Genomic DNA, 20620 nt, shown 5'->3' with positions numbered 1-20620 from the left:
CGCGTGGCTGCGGAGAGGGACGGTTGCTCGCTGGAACTGGGAATCGCTGGCGGCGCGTGGTTGCACTTCCTGCGACTGTGAATGGTCCGATATGGAGCGCGGGGTGGCCCCATATCGTCCTTGGGGTCGAAACGCACTAAGAAGAGTTAAGCTGGAACGGGCTGGTTGAGGCGAGGACTCGCTGACGTATGCGCGCTCTTCACTGGGACGATGGACGAATGCAACTGGAGTAGTTGGAGTGCATGCAGCGGATGAGAGAGATTAGCGATGCAGGGGGACCGCACGGGACCGCTCGGGCATGCCTTATCAGCCCCAATCTTCCATTCTTTTTCCTCTCCTCCCTCTCGTTAACCGTTGCCTCGACTCGGTACTTATGATACACTCACAGATCCAGTAGCCCTATCGTGCTATTGTCGATCCTGGGCTTTTTTTTTCCCGCCCGAACCAGCGCCTCCTCTCGCCGTTATCATCTGGGCGGGTCGTGGCTTATGATGAGACGCCCCACTTGGACTCTCTGCGTCCAATGAGCCTCCGCCATCCATCCGGCAGAAAAAAAATGTGTGAAAAGCGAAGCAGAGCCACACGCGAGCCGAACCAGTGCATTACCTAGAGAAACAAAAGATTGGACGAGGTCTGCATAATCAATCAAACCACCCCTGCCCACCTCCCGGTCTTGTTCTTTGCGACCCCAAGGAATCCACCGTTTAAAACCAAGTAGCGAGCTCCCCGACTTCCTCTTCTTTCCCTCCAAACACCACCTGCCTTGCGATCCAACATGGCGACCACCAACGACCTCCCGGCGCTCGACGTCGACAGCTACGACTACATCGTTGTCGGTGGCGGAACTGCCGGCTGCGTGATTGCTTCGCGCCTGGCCCAATACCTGCCCAACAAGCGCGTGCTCGTCATTGAGGGCGGCCCCAGCGACTATATGGATGACCGCGTCCTCAACCTGAAGGAGTGGCTCAGCCTCCTCGGCGGCGAGCTCGACTACGACTACCCAACCACCGAGCAGCCCAACGGTATGCTTTCCCTGTTCAATCGCGTCCATCTTCCCTCTTGCTGGGGAAATCCTCGGTATCAAGGATTCTGACCCTCTGTCGATAGGCAACAGCTTCATCCGCCACTCCCGGGCCAAGGTGCTGGGTGGCTGCTCCAGCCACAACACCCTCATCTCTTTCCGTCCCTTCGAGTATGACTGCCGCAACTGGGTTGCCAAGGGCTGCAAGGGCTGGGACTTTGAGACCTTCACCCGCATGATCGATGGCCTGCGCAACACTTTCCAGCCCGTGCATGCCCGTCACCGCAACCAGCTGTGTAAGGACTGGGTCCAGGCCTGCTCCACCGCCATGGACATTCCCGTTATTGAGGACTTCAACGCCGATATTCGCAAGAACGGCGAGCTGACTGAGGGTGTTGGCTTCTTCAACGTCTCCTACAACCCGGATGATGGCCGCCGCAGCAGTGCCTCCGTTGCCTACATCCACCCCATTCTGCGTGGCGATGAGAAGCGCCCCAACTTGACCATCCTTACCAACGCCTGGGTCTCTAAGGTCAATGTGGAGGGTGACTCCGTCACCGGTGTCAACGTGACCCTGCAGTCCGGCCTCAAGCACACGCTCCGCGCGAAGAAGGAGACCATCCTGTGCGCCGGTGCCGTCGACACCCCTCGTCTGATGATGTTGTCTGGCCTGGGTCCTCGCGAGCAGCTCTCTGGTCTCGGTATTCCCGTCGTGAAGGATATCCCTGGTGTCGGGGAAAATCTGATCGACCACCCGGAGAGTATCATCATGTGGGAGCTCAACCAGCCCGTTCCCCCCAACCAGACCACCATGGACTCCGACGCCGGTATCTTCCTGCGTCGTGAGGAGCCCAATGCGGCCGGTTTCGACGGCCGTGCCGCCGATCTCATGATGCACTGCTACCAGATCCCCTTTACCCTCAACACCGCCCGCCTCGGCTACGACGAGCCTATTAACGCCTTCTGCATGACCCCCAACATCCCCCGCCCCCGCTCCCGCGGTCGTCTGTATCTCACCTCTGCCGATCCCTCTGTGAAGCCCGCGCTGGACTTCCGCTACTTCACCGACCCCCAGGGCTACGACGCGGCCACCATTGTGGACGGTTTCAAGGCGGCCCGTAAGATCGCCCAGCAGTCGCCGTTCAAGGAGTGGATCAAGCGGGAGGTCGCTCCTGGCCCCGATGTCCAGACCGACGAGGCTCTGTCCGAGTATGGCCGCCGTGTGGCGCACACCGTGTACCACCCGGCAGGTACCACCAAGATGGGTGACGTGACCCGCGATCCCATGGCCGTGGTGGACCCCAAGCTGAAGGTCCGCGGCCTGAAGAACATTCGCATTGCTGATGCCGGTGTCTTCCCCGACATCCCCACCGTCAACCCCATGCTCACGGTCTTGGCTATCGGTGAGCGTGCTGCGGAGTTGATTGCCGAGGAGGCTGGCTGGACCCGCTCTCAGCCCCGTCTGTAAGCCTATCAACACAGGCTTATCATGACCGGTTGGCGTTAGCCTGGTACGAGCCAGCTATGCCTGCCAAAATTTTCCTTTCCTGTTCTGTTTTCTTAGCGAGAGAGCGAGTGAGCTGGTGAGCGCGCGGCACAGAGCTCCGTCGAGATTGGAGGGAAGAGAGGGGAGAAGGAAGGGGTTCACCGCACAGCATGTAGCCCTGACTTTTCCCTTCCTTTGGAAATTTCCCAGTCAATCAGAGTCCGCCAGACGGGCCCGGTATTTTGGATTTGTGGAACCTTATGAACCATTATATATATATACATATATACATCTCACCCGCACAGCAGTATTATGGACATAAGAGTAGATAGAGTAGGCCGTCAATTGGATTGGGACGGTGCCGCCGCGGGTTCATATATACAAACAGGGTGATATCAACTTGGAAAAAGACCAAACACATACATTAGCTGAGATTAACGTATTCAAATGACTTCTGCGATGCAAATCTAACTCTGAATCTCTATGGATATGATAGGCGCTTGTAATGGTGCTTGTAGTATGTTTCTATGCCCCACGAAATGCAAATTCGCCCGAACGCCGAACCCTACATCACGAGATATCCGAAAGCATGCCGAGAAAACAGGAGAGCGAACCGAAGACGAACGAAAAGGAAAAAGGGAAAACAGACCCACTCCCCACCTCCTGTCTCAAACTGCCACCGCAGCAGTCTTATCAGCATCATGGATCTTCACGCCCAGTTTCCATACCTGATCCACCGTCAGCGTAGGACCAGCGTACGGATCGTTGGTCTCGCCTAGAACCACAAGGTCCGCATCGGCACCAGCATCCAGACAGCCCTTCACACGCTCGATTCCCAACAGCCTCGCTGGCACAGCAGTAGCCGCGTTAATCGCATCGGCAGTGCTCGCCCCGGACCAGCGGCGGAAGTTATTGACGCACTCGATCAGTGTCGCCGACGAGCCGGCAATCTTATCCGAACCCTCCAGCGTCAGCCGAGCGCCCGTCTTCACGATGCGCTCCCCATTGGTCCACTCATAGACCCCATCCGGCAGACCACATAGGCGCATGGCATCCGTCACCAGCACCAGCCCGTCCGGATGCGCATTATACGCGATCTTAATCGAAGTCGGGTGCAGATGGATACCATCCGCAATCACGCCATAGAACGGGCGTTTCCGCTCGCTCCGACCCAACAGGCCGAACACGCCCGGATTGCGGTGGTAGAAGGGACGCATGGCATTGAACAGATGCGTGATCATGCGGGCGCCCTGGTCGGTCGCCGAGACGGCCTGCTCGTAGGAGGCATCGGAGTGGCCGATGGAGTAGATAATCCCCGCAGCGGCAATGTGGGGGATCTGCGCCATCATGTTGCCGACCTCGGGGGCGGCGGTGATCATTTTGATGGAGGTGGGCGCGGCCAGGTTCGAGGCGCCATAGCAGTAGACTAGGTCGTCCTGGCTTTCGGCGGAGCGCAGTACTTCCGGCTTGTGGATGCCGTTGCGGCCGGGGCTGATGAAGGGGCCTTCGACGTGGGCCCCGAGGGACTCGGCGCCGTCTTGGGCGCGGTGGGTTGCGGCTGTGGGGCCGAGGGAGGGGAGGACCTGGACACGGGAAGGGCGTTTAGTTTAGGCTGATTCGTCATGCAGAGGGTCTTGATTTGTCTTTTCTTGTCTTGTCTTACCTTCCAGTACACCTCGGGCGTCGAGCTCACCACGGTGGGTAGGTAGGCGGTCACGCCGGTGCAAGCCAAGCCTTGATTCACCCGACGCATGCCCTCATCATACTCCTCCTTGGTCTCGCAGGGCACGGAAAAGTCGAAGCCCTGGGCGCCGTTGAGCTGGGTGTCGATCAGCCCCGGGGCCAGGATGCGGCCGCCGAGGTCGATAATCTCGTCGGGCGACAAGTGCAGCTCATAGAAGGCCTCTTGATCCTTGAGGATCTTGCCCGACAGCGAATCGATCCATAGATCCTGTTCGACCAGACTGGAGCCGCGGACGAGGCGGCAGTTGGTGAATTTAGTGATGCGCGGGGTGGTGGCGGTTTTGCCGGGCATGGTGGGCGATCGAGATATAGATCGAGGTCACGGCTCAGGCTGTCGGGGAGGAGGGGTTCAGCGACTTGAGAAGTCGAGCGGAAAGGTAAACACGGATGTGGTCTCAGGTTTAGCTGTTGGGGTTGTGGTTCCGGCTCAGTCCCTCAGGCACCAGGGGAGGCGGGGAGTTAGGGGAAGTATGGCAGATAAAGCATGGGTGGTGCGATGATGTAACATCCATTGTTTTCTGCAGAGGTGACATCGGCATGCCGATGTGGTATACCCAGAAACCAACAGCAGACCGAGGTGACGCCCGGGACCGTCTGCAGGCGAGGTAATATTACTGTACGGTACATACAGTACGGGGTCCCCGCATGCGGAGAGTTGCATGCGGCAGAATGCGACTCTGTTTGCGGTCGCATCCGCGCTTCTTCGTCCGCCCCGTCTTGCCCAGTCTTGCCCAGCCTGCCTCCCTTCGGTTTCCATATCGACTCCATCATGACTTCTGTCTCGGCCAGTAGAACCGCGAGGATGTTATCATGCTGAGCTGGCCGGCCTGTGGTTTCGGCCGCACGCTCCAATGAGTCCTTCTTCTCCAGTCTCCAGTCTCCAGTCTCCAGTCTCCAGTCTCCAGTCTCCATCTGTTCCCCCTCCCCGCATGTCGGCCTGTCCACACGAAGCAAGTTACCCACGGCCAGCCCATGTCTCTCCATGTTCGCCTGGGTCCATGTGAATTCGCTTCACCCCTCGTCATGGTCCATTGTATGATCCGGTGGTTTCCAGCGTACCATCCCATAAAGCAACTTACCTGGGAGACATGATAAGACTAGCTAGCTCTAGCTCGGCTATAACTTTTAACTAGCGTCGGATCTCCAGTCTAAAAAAAAAAAAGAAACGCCCCCAAATAGCCGCGCTGCGAATAACTCATAAATTTGTTCGGCTCGCTCTTGTGCCCTCCCTTCATTCCAATTGAAATTTGCGAGTTCCTTGGATCTCGCGTCCTCACGTGGGAAAACCGTACATTCCTGTTTTCCCCCCCTGGTTTCCCACTCGCGTTCTCCTTTCGCGATCCCCTGATCTGCTCCTCATCTCCTCCCCATCCACCTCCCCCACAATCCCTCAATATCATGGCGACGACCCCTGAGTCGGAGCAGCCGCAGGTGCAGGTACAGGCCCCAGCCAAGGACCCCTCCGGGGCGCCAGAGACTCCCGTCCCCTTCGATGTGGAGGATCCCGAGCCGGCCAGGGACCATGCTGTGCTCGGCAAGCCGTGGATGTATAAGCCGCTTTTCAAGATCGGAAAATGGGAAGCGCCGTGGTTCGCGTCGCCGGACATGCAGCTGTATCTGGTCTCGTGCGTCTGCTTCCTCTGCCCCGGCATGTACAATGCGGTGACGGGTCTGGGTGGCGGGGGCCAAGTGAATCCGACCGATGTGAACAACGCCAACACAGCCCTGTACAGTACCTTTGCCGTGGTGGGCTTCTTTGCTGGCTCCATTGCCAATCGCATTGGTCTGCGGATTACGCTGTCCCTGGGTGGCTTCGGGTATTTCCTCTATACGGCCGCGCTGCTCTCGTATAATATCAACCAGAACGCGGGCTTCTTGATCTTCGCGGGCGCTTTGCTGGGTGTCTGTGCGGGTCTATTGTGGTGCGCGCAGGGTGCTGTGATGATGAGTTATCCCTATGAGCATGAGAAGGGCAAGTACATTGCGATTTTCTGGGTAATTTTCAACCTGGGGGCGTTATTGGTAGCTTGGTACGTCGAAATTCAGACCGTGATCCCTGGGGCCCGGTACTAAACGGTTTATCTCATAGGTCCCCCTCGGCCAAAATATGCACAGCACGGCCGGTAACGTGAATAACGGTACCTACATCGCCTTCATGGTCCTGATGGCCGCGGGTTTCGTCCTGTGCTGGGGCTTGGTCGATTCCAAATACATCAAGCGCAACGACGGGTCGCGTGTGATCGTGATCAAGAACCCAACGTGGAAATCCGAGTTCCTCGGCCTGTGGGAGACCCTGCTGAGCGACTCGTACATTGTGTTCATGTTCCCCATGTTCCTGGCCAGCAACTGGTTCTACGGCTACCACTTCAATGCCGTGAATCTGGCCTACTTCACCGTGCGCACACGCGCCCTGAACAGTCTTCTGTACTGGCTGATGCAGATGGTCGGCGCCTTTATCTTCGGCCAGCTGCTGGACTTGAAGTACTTCTCGCGCCCAACCCGTGCCAAAATCAACTTTGGCCTTCTTATGGCGATCACCCTGGGCATTTGGGGCGGTGGCTATGCCTTCCAGAAGCAGTACACTCGGGAGACCGTCAAGGCGGACACGGACTTCACAGACAGCCACTACATCGGCCCGATGTTCTTGTACATGTTCTATGGTTTCTACGATGCTGCTTTCCAGACTTGCACCTACTGGTGAGCACCCTGACCCAGCCTAGGATTCTTTCACTGGAGCCACCCTTTGGTCTAACTTGGTTGTGATATAGGTACATGGGATCTCTCTCCAACAACGCCCGCAAGCTGGCCAACTTCGCCGGTTTCTACAAGGGCATCCAGTCGGCGGGTGCGGCTGGAATGTGGCGGTACGTGTCCCCGTTCTCGTGCAAACACCGTTGCGGTTGATTCTAATTCGTTTTCTAGCATGGATGCCCAAAAGACTCCGTTCATGACCGAATTCGCTTCCTGCTGGGGCTTGCTCCTAGGCAGCATGCTCATCGCCTCGCCCGTGATCTTCTTCAAGGTCAAGGAAAGCACCGATGTCGAAGAGGACCTGCGCTTCTCCGACGAGACCGCCGCTGAAGTCCTCGGTGATAGGGACGAGACCCCCGAAAAGCCGCACGCCGAGGAGGTCAACGGCAGCAAGGCGTAAGGTGATCAGGCCCGGGAAGGCGCGGCATTGATTGCATTATCACCACATTGTTCCACCACATCTTTCCTTGCTGTATCTTGTACTCTGTTCTTTTTTGGCATCCCCTGGATGCGATGACTCCATGCATATTACGCGGCGTGATCTTTCCTCCCTCCCCCACCCTTTTGGGGTTTGATTCGTTACGACAAACTATCGGCAGGCCTACACCTCCCTTTTACCTACATCTTTGGAATAGCATAAAACGGTGGCGTTCGGTACCACCCGATCTCAAGCTGAGCATCGAATATCTATTTACCTTGTTCCAAATCAACCCTTCCTCCTTTCCTTTTTACCACTCCCCCTTGTTACACCTGGACGTGTCAGTGGTCTACATCCGCGCCGATTAACGGAGAGGCGCGGTCATTGCGACCTGGGGCCAGACTACTCCACAGCAATGCGATGTGACATCATCTCTGCCCTGGGAGAGGCCCGGGATAGCATAAACAGCATTCCGGGCTGCCATAGACCCCGTCAATGTATTCCGATAGAACAGGCATTGACCGTCAATCCCCAATTGGAGAATCCGAAACGTATCAGGAAGCACAACATCCACTAGGGTAGATAATTCGTGTTCTGCGGGGCTTTTCATCGTGTACCATCCGCATTGGGATTGGGATTGCGATTGCGATTGCGATTGCGACTGTATAACTACTTATCCTTCAGTATATATTGGTCAACCCACTCTACGCCCCAATCAGACTCGACCTGGACCGACTTGCAAGTGTCGCGACAGACTTAGTCTTAGTCGGCGCTGCTAAATTCATTTGGATAAAAGACGTACCACGATGGCATGTTTAACATAGCAAACCTCCTGTCGATCGACAATCGCCTCGATAGGGTAGCCAAAGTGCCGAAATCGAATGCGGGCCTTGCGTTCTTGACCGGCAAGAGAAGTCGCTCCGATGGACTTCGTCAGCTCACCACTGAATATTCACGATGAGTTTTGCCTAATGGCTCGGCCACCGCAGACTTGGAATTTTGCGACCCTCACCAAGCCGACGACAACCGATACCGACCATTTGATATAATCTTATTAATATAGTAAGATAAAGGCCCAGAAATGCGCACTAAGAAACAGGAAAAGACCACGAGCTAGCGACAGACATGATCTGATTCTTGATGGGATAGACTAGACTCAGAGTGAATGGTCCGGATATCGACTACACTAAATGCTCATGTATATAGATACCAATCCACTACCAAGCCATCCTTCCAACAGAAACGCCTGCAGTAGCAGACGAAGTCGGCAAAGCCACCGACGACTCAGTATGCGTTGCCGTAGCCGGGCCATGCGACCCAAAGTCCGACGTCAACCTTTTCTCGCCAGTGGGCAGCTCCCAGCCATTCAGCGTGCGGTTGAATAACTGCAATGAGGCAATGGGCTGATAGTATGGGACCTCGTGGCCAGCTTCATAAACACGGGTGAACGAGAAGTTGCCATACTCGCGAGTCTCGCCATATTCGACGCCGTCGACAGTGAAGGGAGCGTAGCCCGCGGCGCGGAACTCCTTGCTGTGCTTGTACTTGGTGGCGAGGGAGACGGCCTGGCCACCGAACCAGTTGCAGATGTAGTCTGCGTCGCCGTAGATGAGAGCGACGCGGACGGGGCGGGTGAGGATATCTTCCAGGTCCTCGATGAAATTGGGCCAGACGAAGTCGCCGGTCTGCTGGAAGGCGAAGTAGACTTCACTGTTGGACTGCGTGTAATTGAGGTCGACGCCGAGGGCGTTCATGACTTCGTCTTTGGCTAGGTAGTTGAGGTAATAGCTGGGAGGGGTGGGATCCTGGGAAGGGTGACGAATGTCGTAGGTGCCGCGGCCACTAAAGACGTAGTATGGGCTCTCTGTGGGAGTAGTGTAAGTCGGTGCCGGTTTGCCAATGGGGGTTGAGTCCTAAGAGATACATACCGACATTGTCACGGCACATGTTGCCGGCTTCGGTACAGATTGCAAGGTCGGAGAGCGAGGTGCGGTTGGTGGCTTTGCAGTTGGCGATCATGTCCTGGCAGCCATTGGGCATGGAGTTGGCAAACTTCATGTAGTTATAGACAGTCTCATTCACCTGAGATCTGGTTAGTTTGAAGGGTTTCCTCGTTACCATAGCACTATATCTTACCGCCTTGATGCCGTATGTGTTGTGGCGGGCAAACTCGGGGTAGTGAGGAGCCTGGATGGACTCGTCGATGATTCCATTGATAATGCCCAGAGTGTTGAAATCAAGCTGGATGCCCTCGGTGGTACCGTTGGCAATCTTCTCGTTTTCCTCGTAGAAATGGTCGAAGAACTGGGTTCGTTAGGTTTCGGTAAATGCATACATTCCAATTCAATGCGTGGGTACTTACAGCTGGGCCATAGTGTCTAAGAAATCATTAGCATACCCCATTCTTGTGCCATATATGGGGTTGAAAGGTAAAGCTTACCCTCCGTAACTCTCGGTCCATAGATTGAAGCTCTTGGATTTGATCTTCGAGTCCAGCTTGGACAGACCACCAAGGAATCCCTGTAGGACTTCCCAGGTAGCTTCGGCAGCGAGATTGGTGGTGTCTTTCCCCTTGTTAGACTTGCTTCTACTACCATGGTTCTCCAAAAGAGGCTACTTACCAATCAGAGTGGCATTGATGACCGGGTAGCGGCCCTGAACACCCGCAAAAGACGCATCCTCAAACGAGCCTGTAAAGGGGTTGAGGGAGCCAGCTTCTTTCTCCGCATATGAGAAGCCTAGAGAGTCTCAGTGAATGTTCCTCGTTAATAGCTCGTTTTCTTCCATACCGGTGCCAAGGGGTTGGGAGATGAAGAGCATATTCGAAACCTCGTTCCATGAGTGAGGATTGATTTCGGTCTCGTTCTTCTCGTTAACACTGCAGGGCCCCAGTTCTATAGGTGAATCCCGTTAACAATAGATATCCCAGCAAAGCAAATGGCCTGACTCACCTTCGAACAACCCGATCAATGAATCGCTACCAGGGCCACCGTTCAACCACAGGGTAATTGGCGCATTCTCCGGATCGTGGCGTGCCTCGAAGAACCAGAAGAAAGTATGCGCGTCCGGAGCCAGGTCCACATAGCCAGCATATGAATTGACACCGGGAGTCGTTTCGCAGACACCCTCTTTGCCAGGCTCCTTGTACCGGATAGTGACATTGTTCGCCGTCTTAATCGTCTTGACACCCTTGGGCTCGTTGGGAAGCTGGCGACGAGCGAACTCAGTACCGAGAGGGATCGACGCCGCTGCTGCAAGAGGCAGCACTAGCGGGATCAGGCTGTGGACGCGCATTGTGACTCAACAGTCCGGAATAATGCAAAGGAACAACCTCAACTTCGATGCTGGAAGAAACAGCTGTGACCGGAGTGTCCGCAGGCATCTTAAATAATGCTTCAGGAAGAGGGGAGCGCAATGCATCGGGCTGTAAATTGCGCCCAGCCGCGTCCAGTGACACCCGGCCAACAGGAATTGGATGCGTGAGGCCGGAGATAGCCGTGCTGGGACGATCATCCTTACCCGCTTCCCTTGGAGAATAACAGAGCGGGCAAAGCCAAGAAATCACCTTCAGCGGAAAAACCAGTCAGAGGCACTATCAGAGTGAATCGTGGGGACGGCACCAGCCATCTCCGCAGGAGCCCCGGGGAAGGTAGCATCGCTATATCTCCATACGAGGAGAAGGGCTCCTCATCCCAAGCCAACCGGGAGTGGCTCGGCAAAGCCTCCACCAAGGCTTGCAGAGAATCAAGAGACTTGATTTGACCCGATAATGAGCTTCGGTGTTCGGTGAGGGGAACGATCGACATCGCTAGACCGAGCATCGAGCGGATAGGTCGATTTGGCAGAGTGGAGTAAGTGACAGGGGTCCAGTTGCCATGCTCATGCCGTAGGCAGCCAGAATCTGGGTTCGGCCTCTTGATGAGTAGTCTGTCCAGAACCAAGGAAAGAATTGGGGTATATGCAGTTGATGTGAATAATAATCGAGGCTGAACGAGGCGTCCAAGTCATTGAACGGGGTTACGTTAGCCGTTCAAACAGAGCGTGTAGGGGAAGTGAGGAGAACATGCGGAGCATTATCGGCGATAACCCCCAAATCCCCGTCTCTGCAATGGCTGCAGCGTCGCGGCCAACACGCTCCAAATCGTGGTTACGTAAATTACCTCGTTGGACGTTCCTATGATAGCGCAATGGCACCGGTAGTCCATACATAGCTGCGTACGTGGGTAGTCAATGTCGCGGGGTCGACTTAAGAGGAATCGGACCAGATAATTGGCACCTTCGTTGCCATTCGACAGGGAGATCACCATTGGGGGAAGCTGATCGGGCTCACCGATCAAGATGACAGCTTTGAGGCTCTCCAGAACCGTGCCGATCATGTGGTCTCCCTCCACGCATTGCCTAGATTCATCGCACACAAGAACATAGAGCAGGTGACAGTGTCCATAGCAGTCCCATAGATGGACCATTCTCTAAGTCTTATAATTAGTGATCTTGTTTGTAGAATGGGCATGAAAACTCCAAACCGGTAATATATGATGAAACGTTGTCAGGCTTTGCTCATAGGTCATGCTTCTTAGTTCATTCGTTGTGCCCTCATTGCATCTAGGATTTTATATATAAGTTATTAATCAGCTATAATTAGTTAGCGGTCTAGGGCTAAGTATAGGGATTGACTTACTTCGAATCGAGAATGCGCTTTTGTAGATCTTCACTCATCCCACAAGCGTAATTATCATGTGCTAACTATAGGGGCACTGGGAAGAAAATCCCATTGTCTCCGTCACTGGCGGATTCATATCCCACGGCGAGAATTTCATCCTTGAGATTCCTACTCATATCACGACAATTAGTAAATAATACACGTTGGAGAAAGTAAGGAGGTTCCAAATCGGATACCGCACAGGCAGTTACATATCGATATCCAAGTGGTAAAAGTCAATACTATGCCGCTTAATCATCTGATAAATAAGGACTTCGCCCTCTAAGTTCCATAGGGATTCACAAATCTCTTCTAGGTCATAGTAGCGATCTTTGAGCTAAAAGTATCAAGAGTTTTATGTTATACACAGAAACACTTTCTAGTGTATTAAGGGACGCCGCGGACGATATACTTAGATGGGGATAGAATACAGTAATAGTAGACGAAGGGAAGTAGGGTAAGACTATTCGAAGAGTAAGCCAGATACGCCTAGATATATACACATATCCTTATCATACTCTAGTCTTATCGAAATAGGCTTAGTTTGTCTTAGGATAGTCTATAGTAACGTCGGATAGATTCGTACTCGTTCCGTGGTGGCCATTAGCTATACAGATGAAGGTTTCAGATTTACTGTTCAATCATAGTTCAGCTAGGAGAGAGTGACAAAGGGTGATTCTCACCAATTCTTAGCCAGGTTTTCAGCCTAGTAATTGCGCACTCACCCTTTGCACCCGGGTCGCGCGATGCTAAAGCGGCGTTTATCATAGGTATTTACCTGGATGGCATCCGCCCAACTACTGACTACAAGCCAAACACTAGTAGGTTAGTAGTTGTATAACTCGTTTCCTTAGCTTACCATCTGCTAATCTGCTGCTAATGTTTAGCGCCCCTTTCCAGGCTTCTACTTCAGAATAACCTTAGGCTTCTATTACCGGTCATGCCTGAATCATATGATTGTACAACCAGGCCAAAAAGACCACTATGTTAGCCCTCAAGGCTGACATGCTCAGGACCGATACATATAGTAGCGCACAATCGTAACATTCCGTTACACCAGTAGACCTCAATCTGTTGTTACTTCTTAGGTTTTTTGTTACATTAAAAAGATGTTATTGCTCTAATATCTATCTTCTTGTTTCTGTTTCTCTTGTTTCACTTCGTTCTACCCAAGTCATATCGTGTTACTGTAAAGGTACTTTGAAGAAAGAAGGGGTTGCCTATCTTGGCATATAAGGCGACAGAATTTGCTTCATACTTCCTCTGCTAGCTTCGACAGGTAGACCTTAGTGTTCTCGTAAACAAGAAAGGTCACCCAAGTACTTGGCAGAACTCGAAGCAGATTTGGCCCGAGACCCTTGTAGAAACCTGCAGCACCCTCCTGTGCCCAGATCTGAGAAACGGTATCCAGAGTACCGCGGTACAATATGTGGGCTTCATAGGTCTGTAGCCGTGATCGGATGACTTGGTACGGATAAGTCACACACCCGGCGAAGATCTTCGATAAACCGGAGAGGACAAGGAAATCTAAGTTCCCGAGCCGTCTCGCCATTGTCTCCGTGTTGGGGTCTCCCGTCAAGGGTTCGCTGCGTAGCGTCCGCAACCTGAAACGCTTCAATCGTTCATAGGCCATAAATTGAAAAGCACCATGGCTCACACCAAATAGCGAGGGGACGAGGCCGCGGTAAAACCCCCGCATGCCCTCGGTACCATAAATCTCCCTCGCACCAGATATGAATGAGGGATACGCCCCCGGGGCTTGGGCGCCACTTGCCAGCATCCGGGTCTTCAGCACCCATATTGGATTTGTTAGAATAGATGTGAGAGCGCCTAGAGATATCTGATTAGATGGGAGGTGATGGTCGGGCCTCCTGATGGGAGTACGGACCTGCTCCACCCGATGCGAGAAAATAATCAGAAGATGTAAGCATCCATTCTTCCTGTGCTCGGTATGTGCAAATGGCACCCTTGAGGCTGCTGTAACATAGAAAATACAGGCCCCAGCTGGTAGAGTTTCCAATCAAGTTTGGAGCAAGCCCACGGTAGAAAGCAGTGAAGCCACCCTCATGTGTGGTGATTCCACGGATGATCCGCAAGGAGCTGCCAAGACGAGAGGAGGTTGACCGGTCAACTAGGAAAAGCGAATTGAGTCAGATCACGTCCAACGATCATGGAGGCAAGGGTATGGGTCGGGATCAGGGCGAGGGCTAAAGCGCGTTACCTTGAAGCCGAGTCTTAAGCAAGTCAAGCGGGTGAAAGCAGAGCGTCGAGACAAGCCCTGCAGTGAATCCGGCTACGGTCTCCACAGAGGATGAAGACAAACCATCCTGGCTAGTCATGAACCCTGACCTGGAATCGAAGACGGTCGGTGAGATAGGGCGTGTGGTAGTGCCAGACTGATGTTTCTCCGCCATGGCGGGCTGTAGGTGACGGGTCGGCGACGGGGAGCCGCGGCAGAACCTCCCTCCGCCATTGGCCATTCTCAGGTGGTCATAGGCCATCGGAGACATACGGTGTACGGAGTATCGCGTAGGATACCAGATACGTGCCCAAATACTCATTGGGGCGGGGAGGCTTTCTTTCTATTGTTCACGTCCCCATCGATGGAACCGAGCAGGTAAGGCGCGACCGATTAAAATCAATATTCCATTTAAAAATACATGTCGCAGACTTGGATGAGTTGTACAGCCTGTCCTAAGACCTAGCCACCAAGAATTGGTCCAACGTCGCTGGAAGAGGCATTAAAATCAGGTGAACAAGATTCCAAAAGCCTGGACGAGATAGCTCATGCCGGGCCATCAATACGTGGCACGGGATATCATCATTTGTGTTCCGAACGGATGCCCTGCAGCGCGATGCTTATGCCAGAGGCGAGAACAGCCTATTGCCCGGGTGAGAAAAAGCCGCAGAATAAGCTGAAGATGTCTTCAAGACGAAGACACGGCCTGCGGGAGCTTTCCACATACCTGAACAAAGAGGGCTTAGGCTCGCTGTAGGAGTAGCCTATTTCTTGCAGATCAGTCACCTGGTCATCCGGTCTTGAAAATATTGGCGCGAGCTTTGTTTGAGACATACCAAGGTAGACAATGAGAGGCAAGTAACCGCTGGTGGATCCGAACAGGTCAGCTCGAACGTGGGTGGAAAGGCGTGAAGAGGGTCGCAGAGGATCGCAGGAGAGTTGGTGCTGGCAAGGTAGGGGGCTCACTAGTGGATCGCAACCCGGGAGATATCGATCACCTTCGAAACGCGCTCCTGAAGGATAGAAATGACTCTAGTTAGCGGTGATGAAAGACTCGCGGTTGGAAATCAAGAAGGCGCCGTACCTTGGTCTCCTCGGAGAATTGGACCATGTTGAGTAGAAAGGGTTGGGAAGTGCGGAAGTGAAGTAGCTTTGCTTGTCAAAAATTCGGGGCTGAAGGGTTGCAAATAGATTCTGGATGAGGAGGAGGACCGGATGGAAGAGGTGGTTTGGATGATCGCGGGAACGCGAGGGCTCAAAAGTTTTCGGGGGTCGGGAAATCCCATGATCAGCGGCCAGCTCCAGTTCCCTCCGCCTACCACCTTCACCAACGTCCATCCTTCTCTGCCCTCCTCGCTGCGCTTTGAGAACATTAAGCCATTTCGTCACCACCCTCTCGCTACACTGAGGAGGATTTTCTCTCTTTTTCTTGTTCGTTTGAATTTGAATTTGCCTCGCCGCGACTGGCGTCGCCGTCATGTCTGGCGCAAGGCACTGGTAAGATCCCTTTCCCCACGTCTATGAGTCAATCACCCCCGGCGCTCACCAAGGAACAGGGAGCAAGACAAAGAGGCCACAGTCTATGTCGGAAACCTAGATGAGCGGGCCTCCGATAGCTTGGTATGGGAGCTGATGCTGCAGGCCGGGCGCATCGTGAACGTCCACCTCCCCAAAGACCGAGTCACGCAGTCGCACCAAGGATATGGGTTTGTAGAGTTTATTAGCGAGGAGGATGCCGAATATGCATCGAGAATCATGAACGGGATCCGCCTCTATGGGAAACCCATCCGTGTGAACAAGGCCTCAGCCGACAAGCAGAAGTCGGTGGAAATTGGTGCCGAGCTGTTTGTCGGAAACCTCGATCCCATGGTCTCGGAACAAGTCCTTTATGATACATTCAGTCGGTTCGGGAGTTTGGTCAATTTCCCCAAGGTCAGTGCCATTTACCCGGGGAAACCTCTCCCCCTTCCCCACGTCTTGTTCTTGATCTGTAGGAATTGGCAGCCAACGCGGAACTAACCGATCTTAGGTTGCTCGGGACGATAACAACCTATCCAAGGGCTATGGGTTTGTCTCTTTTGCCGACTTTGAGTCTTCCGATGCGGCCATCGCCAATATGAACGGTCAATATCTCATGAACAAACAAGTTTCTGTCCAATATGCCTACAAAAAGGATGGCAAAGGAGAGAGGCACGGTGACGAGGCCGAGAGGACGTTGGCAGCGCAGGCTCGGAAGCATAATGTTCGGCCACCAACACAGCAGGTTCCACCAGCTCAATTTCCGGGAGCGGGTACTGGCCCTCCTGCGACTCCTACGGCCATACCAAATGGTGACTTGTCCCGACCTGTGAGCACCGGTCCTCCGCAGACGCCCGATCTCAATATGGGCAGGGGAATACCCCTCCCAATGAGCTATCAGGGCGTACCTCCTCCTCCTCCGCAGGGCCGACCCGGCCCTCCCCCTTCATCACTCACCACTCCACCCCCAGGTCTCCCAGCCCGTCCCCCGCCGTCTCAGGCTGGCTATGGCGGGCCTCAAACCTTCCTCCCACCAGGGTTTAATGGCGCTGGCCAGCAACCTCTCTATCCCCCACAAGCTGCAGCTCCGCCGCCAGGATTTGGCCCTCCGGGCTTTGTCCCCCCGCAGGTGGACCTGGGACCCCCGCTGCACCTTCATCGTTGCCCCCCGGCTTTCAGCAGCCAGGGTATGGAACCGGTCGCTGAGCATCATGGGCGATGCTCTGGAATTCGTCACTGCAGTTCTATCGAATAGTCCCGCCATGGTTTCGCATGCTACGATCTGATGTTTGGGACATCAAGCCGCTGCCTCCAGCCTAGTGAATCCCTTATACACACACATATATGCCTCGACAAAGACGGTGGGGCCCAGGCTGACCGTACGTTGGTGTCCGGATCACAATGAAAAATTTGTGGGAATGTATTCGTCAAAAGCGCCTGCAGATCCCTCCGATATGAACAGACACGGGCTAGCCGCGCCCTTGGCGCAAGTATTCTAGTTAGTCCTCAAGTGGGTCAACTCTCGATCAATCAAAAGGGATGTGATCAAAATATATTTGTCAATTTGCTATGAAATTGTAGAGTAATGGAATGACTTATATGAAATCTCTTACGGCTAGCATGGTAGACGGAGAGGAAAGCATGAGAACCACTTTTTGTGGTTTGAATAGAAACAACCGAAAAAGAAAAAGGAAGAGAGAGAGAGAGAGAGAGAGAGAGAGAGGGAGAAAAGGAAGAAACGGAAAACAAGCTAAGCGTGCGCGAGGTCATGAGAATGAGACAAATTTGGGGTCTCGGGGCCGACCATCGGGGCCAATATTATTCTTTGCGAATCGTTGCTCGGTATAGATTCGGCGGGCCTCATCGAAGTCGACCTTGCGGCTCTTCATGATGTTTCGGACCTCTCGCTTTGCTTTCAGATCCAAGCCGGCTCGTGTGTCGCCATCTGCAAGGTTGGCAGTAATGTCAAACTGGGAGGAACTCAGGCCAGCCTCCAAATCGCCCGTGAAGCTGGAGGGAAGACGATGGTAGATGTAGTCAGGCACCGGCAGCAGGTGAATCCATCGTGACCGGGTGAGATAGAGCGCTGAAGTCCCTGGTCAGCTTTGATCACGTACAGGCCTCCAGATTCCGAGCCCTCAAATCCTCTGGAAAAGGAAGGGAAAGGAGGTAGGGGCGGGGAGGGGGGAAGTAGGAGGAACTCGCGACGTACCTGTTCCGCAGATGATGACAGAGATGAAGAGAGAGTAGAAGAGAAAGTAGGTCATGGTTGGCGAAGCCCAGCGGGTTCACGCGCAGTTTGGGAGCAGGCTGATCGAGATAACGCCTCTCGAAGCAAAGTAAACAAAAGGCCAGACGATCCACGAGGGCGAAGGCGAAGGGAAGGGAGTCGTCATCCGTGACGCCCGGAGTCGCCGAATGGGGAAAGCGGGAAAGCAGAGATCCATGCCTGAGGGGCCAGGCCGCAACAATCCCAAGGCAGCAAGGCGTCCACGAGTAACTAGTGTCACTCACTAGCTCCAATTTAGTTACGATGGTGGAAGGCACCAAGGCATTAAGGCACCAAGGCATCAGTACGGGCCCTATTCCCAAAGCGGCCTGCTTAGCGAGGCGCCCGAGTCGAGAATTCCATCACACAAGCCGTCCTCGACTACCTCCAGAAAGGCGATTCTCGATCCCAATTCCTCCGCAATCCACTCCCGTCACCATGTCTGTCTCGCGCCCAAACGTCTCCAACGACCTGATCTGGCAGATCACCCGTATGCCTCCCGTCCCTCCGGTGAAATTGAGCGCGCATCCGTGGCTGACCAAGATTGTGGCATCATAGGTAACCAGAATGCTTATCTGGTCCGCCGCAACACCTTTGGTGGCTCCCAGTTCTCCCGGGACCCCCTGAACCTGGTCAACAAGCAATCCTACAAGGTATGATACCGCGATGGGCCTCTCGAGCCCAATCCCATGGATCCCATGATGGACACACGAAAGCTTACGGAGGGGTTCATAGTACTCCGGCTACACCAACAACAAGGTATTCATTTCCTCCCCTGCGCTGTGCTCGGAAAACAGCTGTGGCACTCCCGACGATATCCTAACTCGACCATTTGATATTTCCAGGCCGTTGGTGTCCAGTCTACTGAGAACGGTGACGTCGTCGTGATCACCAAGAAGGCCGGCAACCCCCAGCAGCCCGCTCAGAACCTGGTTACCGTGACCTACGGCCCCAAGACTTCCACCCGCAAGTAAGGAGCTCCCCCCAACCACCGCCAATTCCATGCTACGCCAGCGAATCGATCCATATATCATTTACGATACACTCGCGCATGAGCATGGCATGAGAACCAAGGCTCGCGGACCGAGAAGAATCTTGATACTGACCAGCGTGCGTGTGTGTAACAGGATCTACAAGGGTGTCGCCGGTCAGACCGCCCAGAACGGCTACCGCGCGGATGTCCGCGAGGAGGCTGTTGCCCGTGTGAGCGCCCTCCGCCGCTCCCAGAAGCCCAAGAAGGACACCCCGCCCCGCAAGGTCCGCGGCGTCCAGGCTCGCAAGGCCGCTGAGAAGGCCTCGGAGTAAAAGTGTTCGCGACGCGAGTGATGAAGAGTCAAAACGATAGGGCGAACGCGCACTTCAGGTGGATCGGATATCGGATGGGCATCTGAATGGAAACCGGTGCGCGCGCCTATGCTGGAGCAGGACGGAGGCGTCCATGTAATCTAGCAAATACTTGCTCTGAGGTGGGGCGGGAATGGCCCGACCCTGGTCTTTGGAAGAAAAAGAGAATGCAATTTTCACACGAAACGAAAGTGTCCATGTCACGGGGAATGCGGGAAAAAAAAGGATCCGCCTGCGGGTGTTGTAGGAGAGGCACTGGTCGGCCGAGGGGGACTGCCTGGTAGCCCGTCGGGCTGGGAGGTTAGTCTGTAAACGCAGCCGAAAGGATGAAGTAGGCGTGGAAGCCGAGCGGAGCGGCCCCACCTTCGAGAGGTCGCGATGATGTCGTTTGCCGTGGAATGGTCGGGCATCCCGCCTTTTCCCGATGGTAGGAGAGTCCTGCGAAGGTTCCCGAGCGTTACGGGTGCGACGACAATTGCCGAGACGTGAGCCGTTGCCACGACTAGGGGAGAGTTGGCGGATAGGGTTCATGGGAAATCTTGCCCTGCTCGGACGAAGGGGGAGGGGGAGGAGGAAGAGGAAGAGGAAGAGGAAGAGGAAGGGAGGGTAAGGAGGGTAAGGAGGGTAAGCGATAAGTATAAGTAGGGAGCGGGTGCGATAGTATAGGGCGCATAGACCGTGTGGAGTCGAGCTCCCCCGTACCCCCAGAGCCTCGATATCGACGGAGGTGACCGCTCCGTCAGTCCGCCCCTCCGGCGCAGAGAGGTTTCTTCCGAAGCCCGTGTCCTCTGGAGGTTTTGTCCGTCCAGAGCTCTGTACACAGACCTGCCGACTTCGCAGACCGGGCCGCCGAATGGAGTATAGTAGTGACTTGAGGAACCGCCGGTTCTCGGTACTCGCCAGGTACCACTGGTGACGAGACGAGGGGCGAGCTGGGTAGCCATGCTCTAATTGCTCTCATTGATCTCATTGATTTAATTGCTCTAATTGCTCTAATTACCATCCCAGCCATGGACAGATAGTGGCCCTGGCAGTGGGTAAGTGGAAGTAGGCCGTAAGTTGGTAATGATCCCTTGGCTTGTGACTCTCCGGGGTTGCCCCTCAAATCACGCCCCTCCTTCCTCTCCGAGCT

At 54.3% G+C, this 20620-nt stretch overlaps 11 protein-coding genes across 11 annotated transcripts; 4 read left to right on the top strand and 7 right to left on the bottom strand.

Annotated features, from left to right (window-relative positions):
- Positions 1-775: 775 nt before the first annotated feature.
- Positions 776-2489, top strand: N7482_005304 (GMC family oxidoreductase; the record flags this gene model as incomplete). Its single annotated transcript, XM_056687429.1, has 2 exons — positions 776-1022; positions 1108-2489. The coding sequence occupies 2 exons, from the start codon at positions 776-778 to the stop codon at positions 2487-2489; spliced, it is 1629 nt and encodes a 542-aa protein (XP_056542984.1).
- Positions 2490-3175: 686 nt separating this feature from the next.
- N7482_005303 (N-acetylglucosamine-6-phosphate deacetylase) lies at positions 3176-4542 on the bottom strand (the record flags this gene model as incomplete). The annotated part of the gene is made up of 2 exons (XM_056687428.1): positions 3176-4090; positions 4171-4542. The coding sequence occupies 2 exons, from the start codon at positions 4540-4542 to the stop codon at positions 3176-3178; spliced, it is 1287 nt and encodes a 428-aa protein (XP_056542983.1).
- A 167-nt stretch (positions 4543-4709) lies between these two features.
- Positions 4710-5234, bottom strand: N7482_005302 (uncharacterized protein; the record flags this gene model as incomplete). Its single annotated transcript, XM_056687427.1, has 1 exon — positions 4710-5234. The coding sequence occupies one exon, from the start codon at positions 5232-5234 to the stop codon at positions 4710-4712; it is 525 nt and encodes a 174-aa protein (XP_056542982.1).
- A 414-nt stretch (positions 5235-5648) lies between these two features.
- Positions 5649-7401, top strand: N7482_005301 (unc-93 family MFS transporter; the record flags this gene model as incomplete). Its single annotated transcript, XM_056687426.1, has 4 exons — positions 5649-6272; positions 6340-6947; positions 7019-7114; positions 7173-7401. The coding sequence occupies 4 exons, from the start codon at positions 5649-5651 to the stop codon at positions 7399-7401; spliced, it is 1557 nt and encodes a 518-aa protein (XP_056542981.1).
- Positions 7402-8636: 1235 nt separating this feature from the next.
- Positions 8637-10713, bottom strand: N7482_005300 (Carboxypeptidase S1; the record flags this gene model as incomplete). The annotated part of the gene is given in 8 exon segments (XM_056687425.1): positions 8637-9332; positions 9352-9501; positions 9556-9723; positions 9782-9797; positions 9860-9983; positions 10041-10157; positions 10209-10313; positions 10371-10713. The coding sequence occupies 8 exon segments, from the start codon at positions 10711-10713 to the stop codon at positions 8637-8639; spliced, it is 1719 nt and encodes a 572-aa protein (XP_056542980.1).
- A 2657-nt stretch (positions 10714-13370) lies between these two features.
- Positions 13371-14532, bottom strand: N7482_005299 (putative mitochondrial folate carrier protein Flx1; the record flags this gene model as incomplete). Its single annotated transcript, XM_056687424.1, has 3 exons — positions 13371-13948; positions 14007-14249; positions 14340-14532. 3 exons carry the CDS (start codon positions 14530-14532, stop codon positions 13371-13373), a joined length of 1014 nt encoding a protein of 337 aa, XP_056542979.1.
- A 445-nt stretch (positions 14533-14977) lies between these two features.
- On the bottom strand, positions 14978-15468 carry N7482_005298 (mitochondrial import receptor subunit TOM7; the record flags this gene model as incomplete). The annotated part of the gene is made up of 5 exons (XM_056687423.1): positions 14978-14999; positions 15085-15121; positions 15194-15222; positions 15324-15370; positions 15442-15468. 5 exons carry the CDS (start codon positions 15466-15468, stop codon positions 14978-14980), a joined length of 162 nt encoding a protein of 53 aa, XP_056542978.1.
- A 366-nt stretch (positions 15469-15834) lies between these two features.
- On the top strand, positions 15835-17195 carry N7482_005297 (U2 snRNP complex subunit HSH49; the record flags this gene model as incomplete). Its single annotated transcript, XM_056687422.1, has 4 exons — positions 15835-15854; positions 15914-16289; positions 16387-17062; positions 17131-17195. 4 exons carry the CDS (start codon positions 15835-15837, stop codon positions 17193-17195), a joined length of 1137 nt encoding a protein of 378 aa, XP_056542977.1.
- A 446-nt stretch (positions 17196-17641) lies between these two features.
- N7482_005296 (DUF2015 domain-containing protein) lies at positions 17642-18142 on the bottom strand (the record flags this gene model as incomplete). The annotated part of the gene is made up of 2 exons (XM_056687421.1): positions 17642-17961; positions 18088-18142. 2 exons carry the CDS (start codon positions 18140-18142, stop codon positions 17642-17644), a joined length of 375 nt encoding a protein of 124 aa, XP_056542976.1.
- Positions 18143-18582: 440 nt separating this feature from the next.
- N7482_005295 (uncharacterized protein) lies at positions 18583-19449 on the top strand (the record flags this gene model as incomplete). The annotated part of the gene is made up of 4 exons (XM_056687420.1): positions 18583-18634; positions 18703-18797; positions 18990-19114; positions 19272-19449. 4 exons carry the CDS (start codon positions 18583-18585, stop codon positions 19447-19449), a joined length of 450 nt encoding a protein of 149 aa, XP_056542975.1.
- Positions 19450-19503: 54 nt separating this feature from the next.
- On the bottom strand, positions 19504-20432 carry N7482_005294 (uncharacterized protein; the record flags this gene model as incomplete). Its single annotated transcript, XM_056687419.1, has 2 exons — positions 19504-20276; positions 20396-20432. The coding sequence occupies 2 exons, from the start codon at positions 20430-20432 to the stop codon at positions 19504-19506; spliced, it is 810 nt and encodes a 269-aa protein (XP_056542974.1).
- Positions 20433-20620: the final 188 nt, after the last annotated feature.

The sequence above is a fragment of the Penicillium canariense genome (genome assembly GCF_028826845.1).
Source record: "Penicillium canariense strain IBT 26290 chromosome Unknown utg000003l_segment0_segment0, whole genome shotgun sequence".
NCBI classification, from domain to species: domain Eukaryota; kingdom Fungi; phylum Ascomycota; class Eurotiomycetes; order Eurotiales; family Aspergillaceae; genus Penicillium; species Penicillium canariense.
Note: the sequence above shows the minus strand (reverse complement) of the source record. Positions and strands in the feature narration are given on the sequence as shown.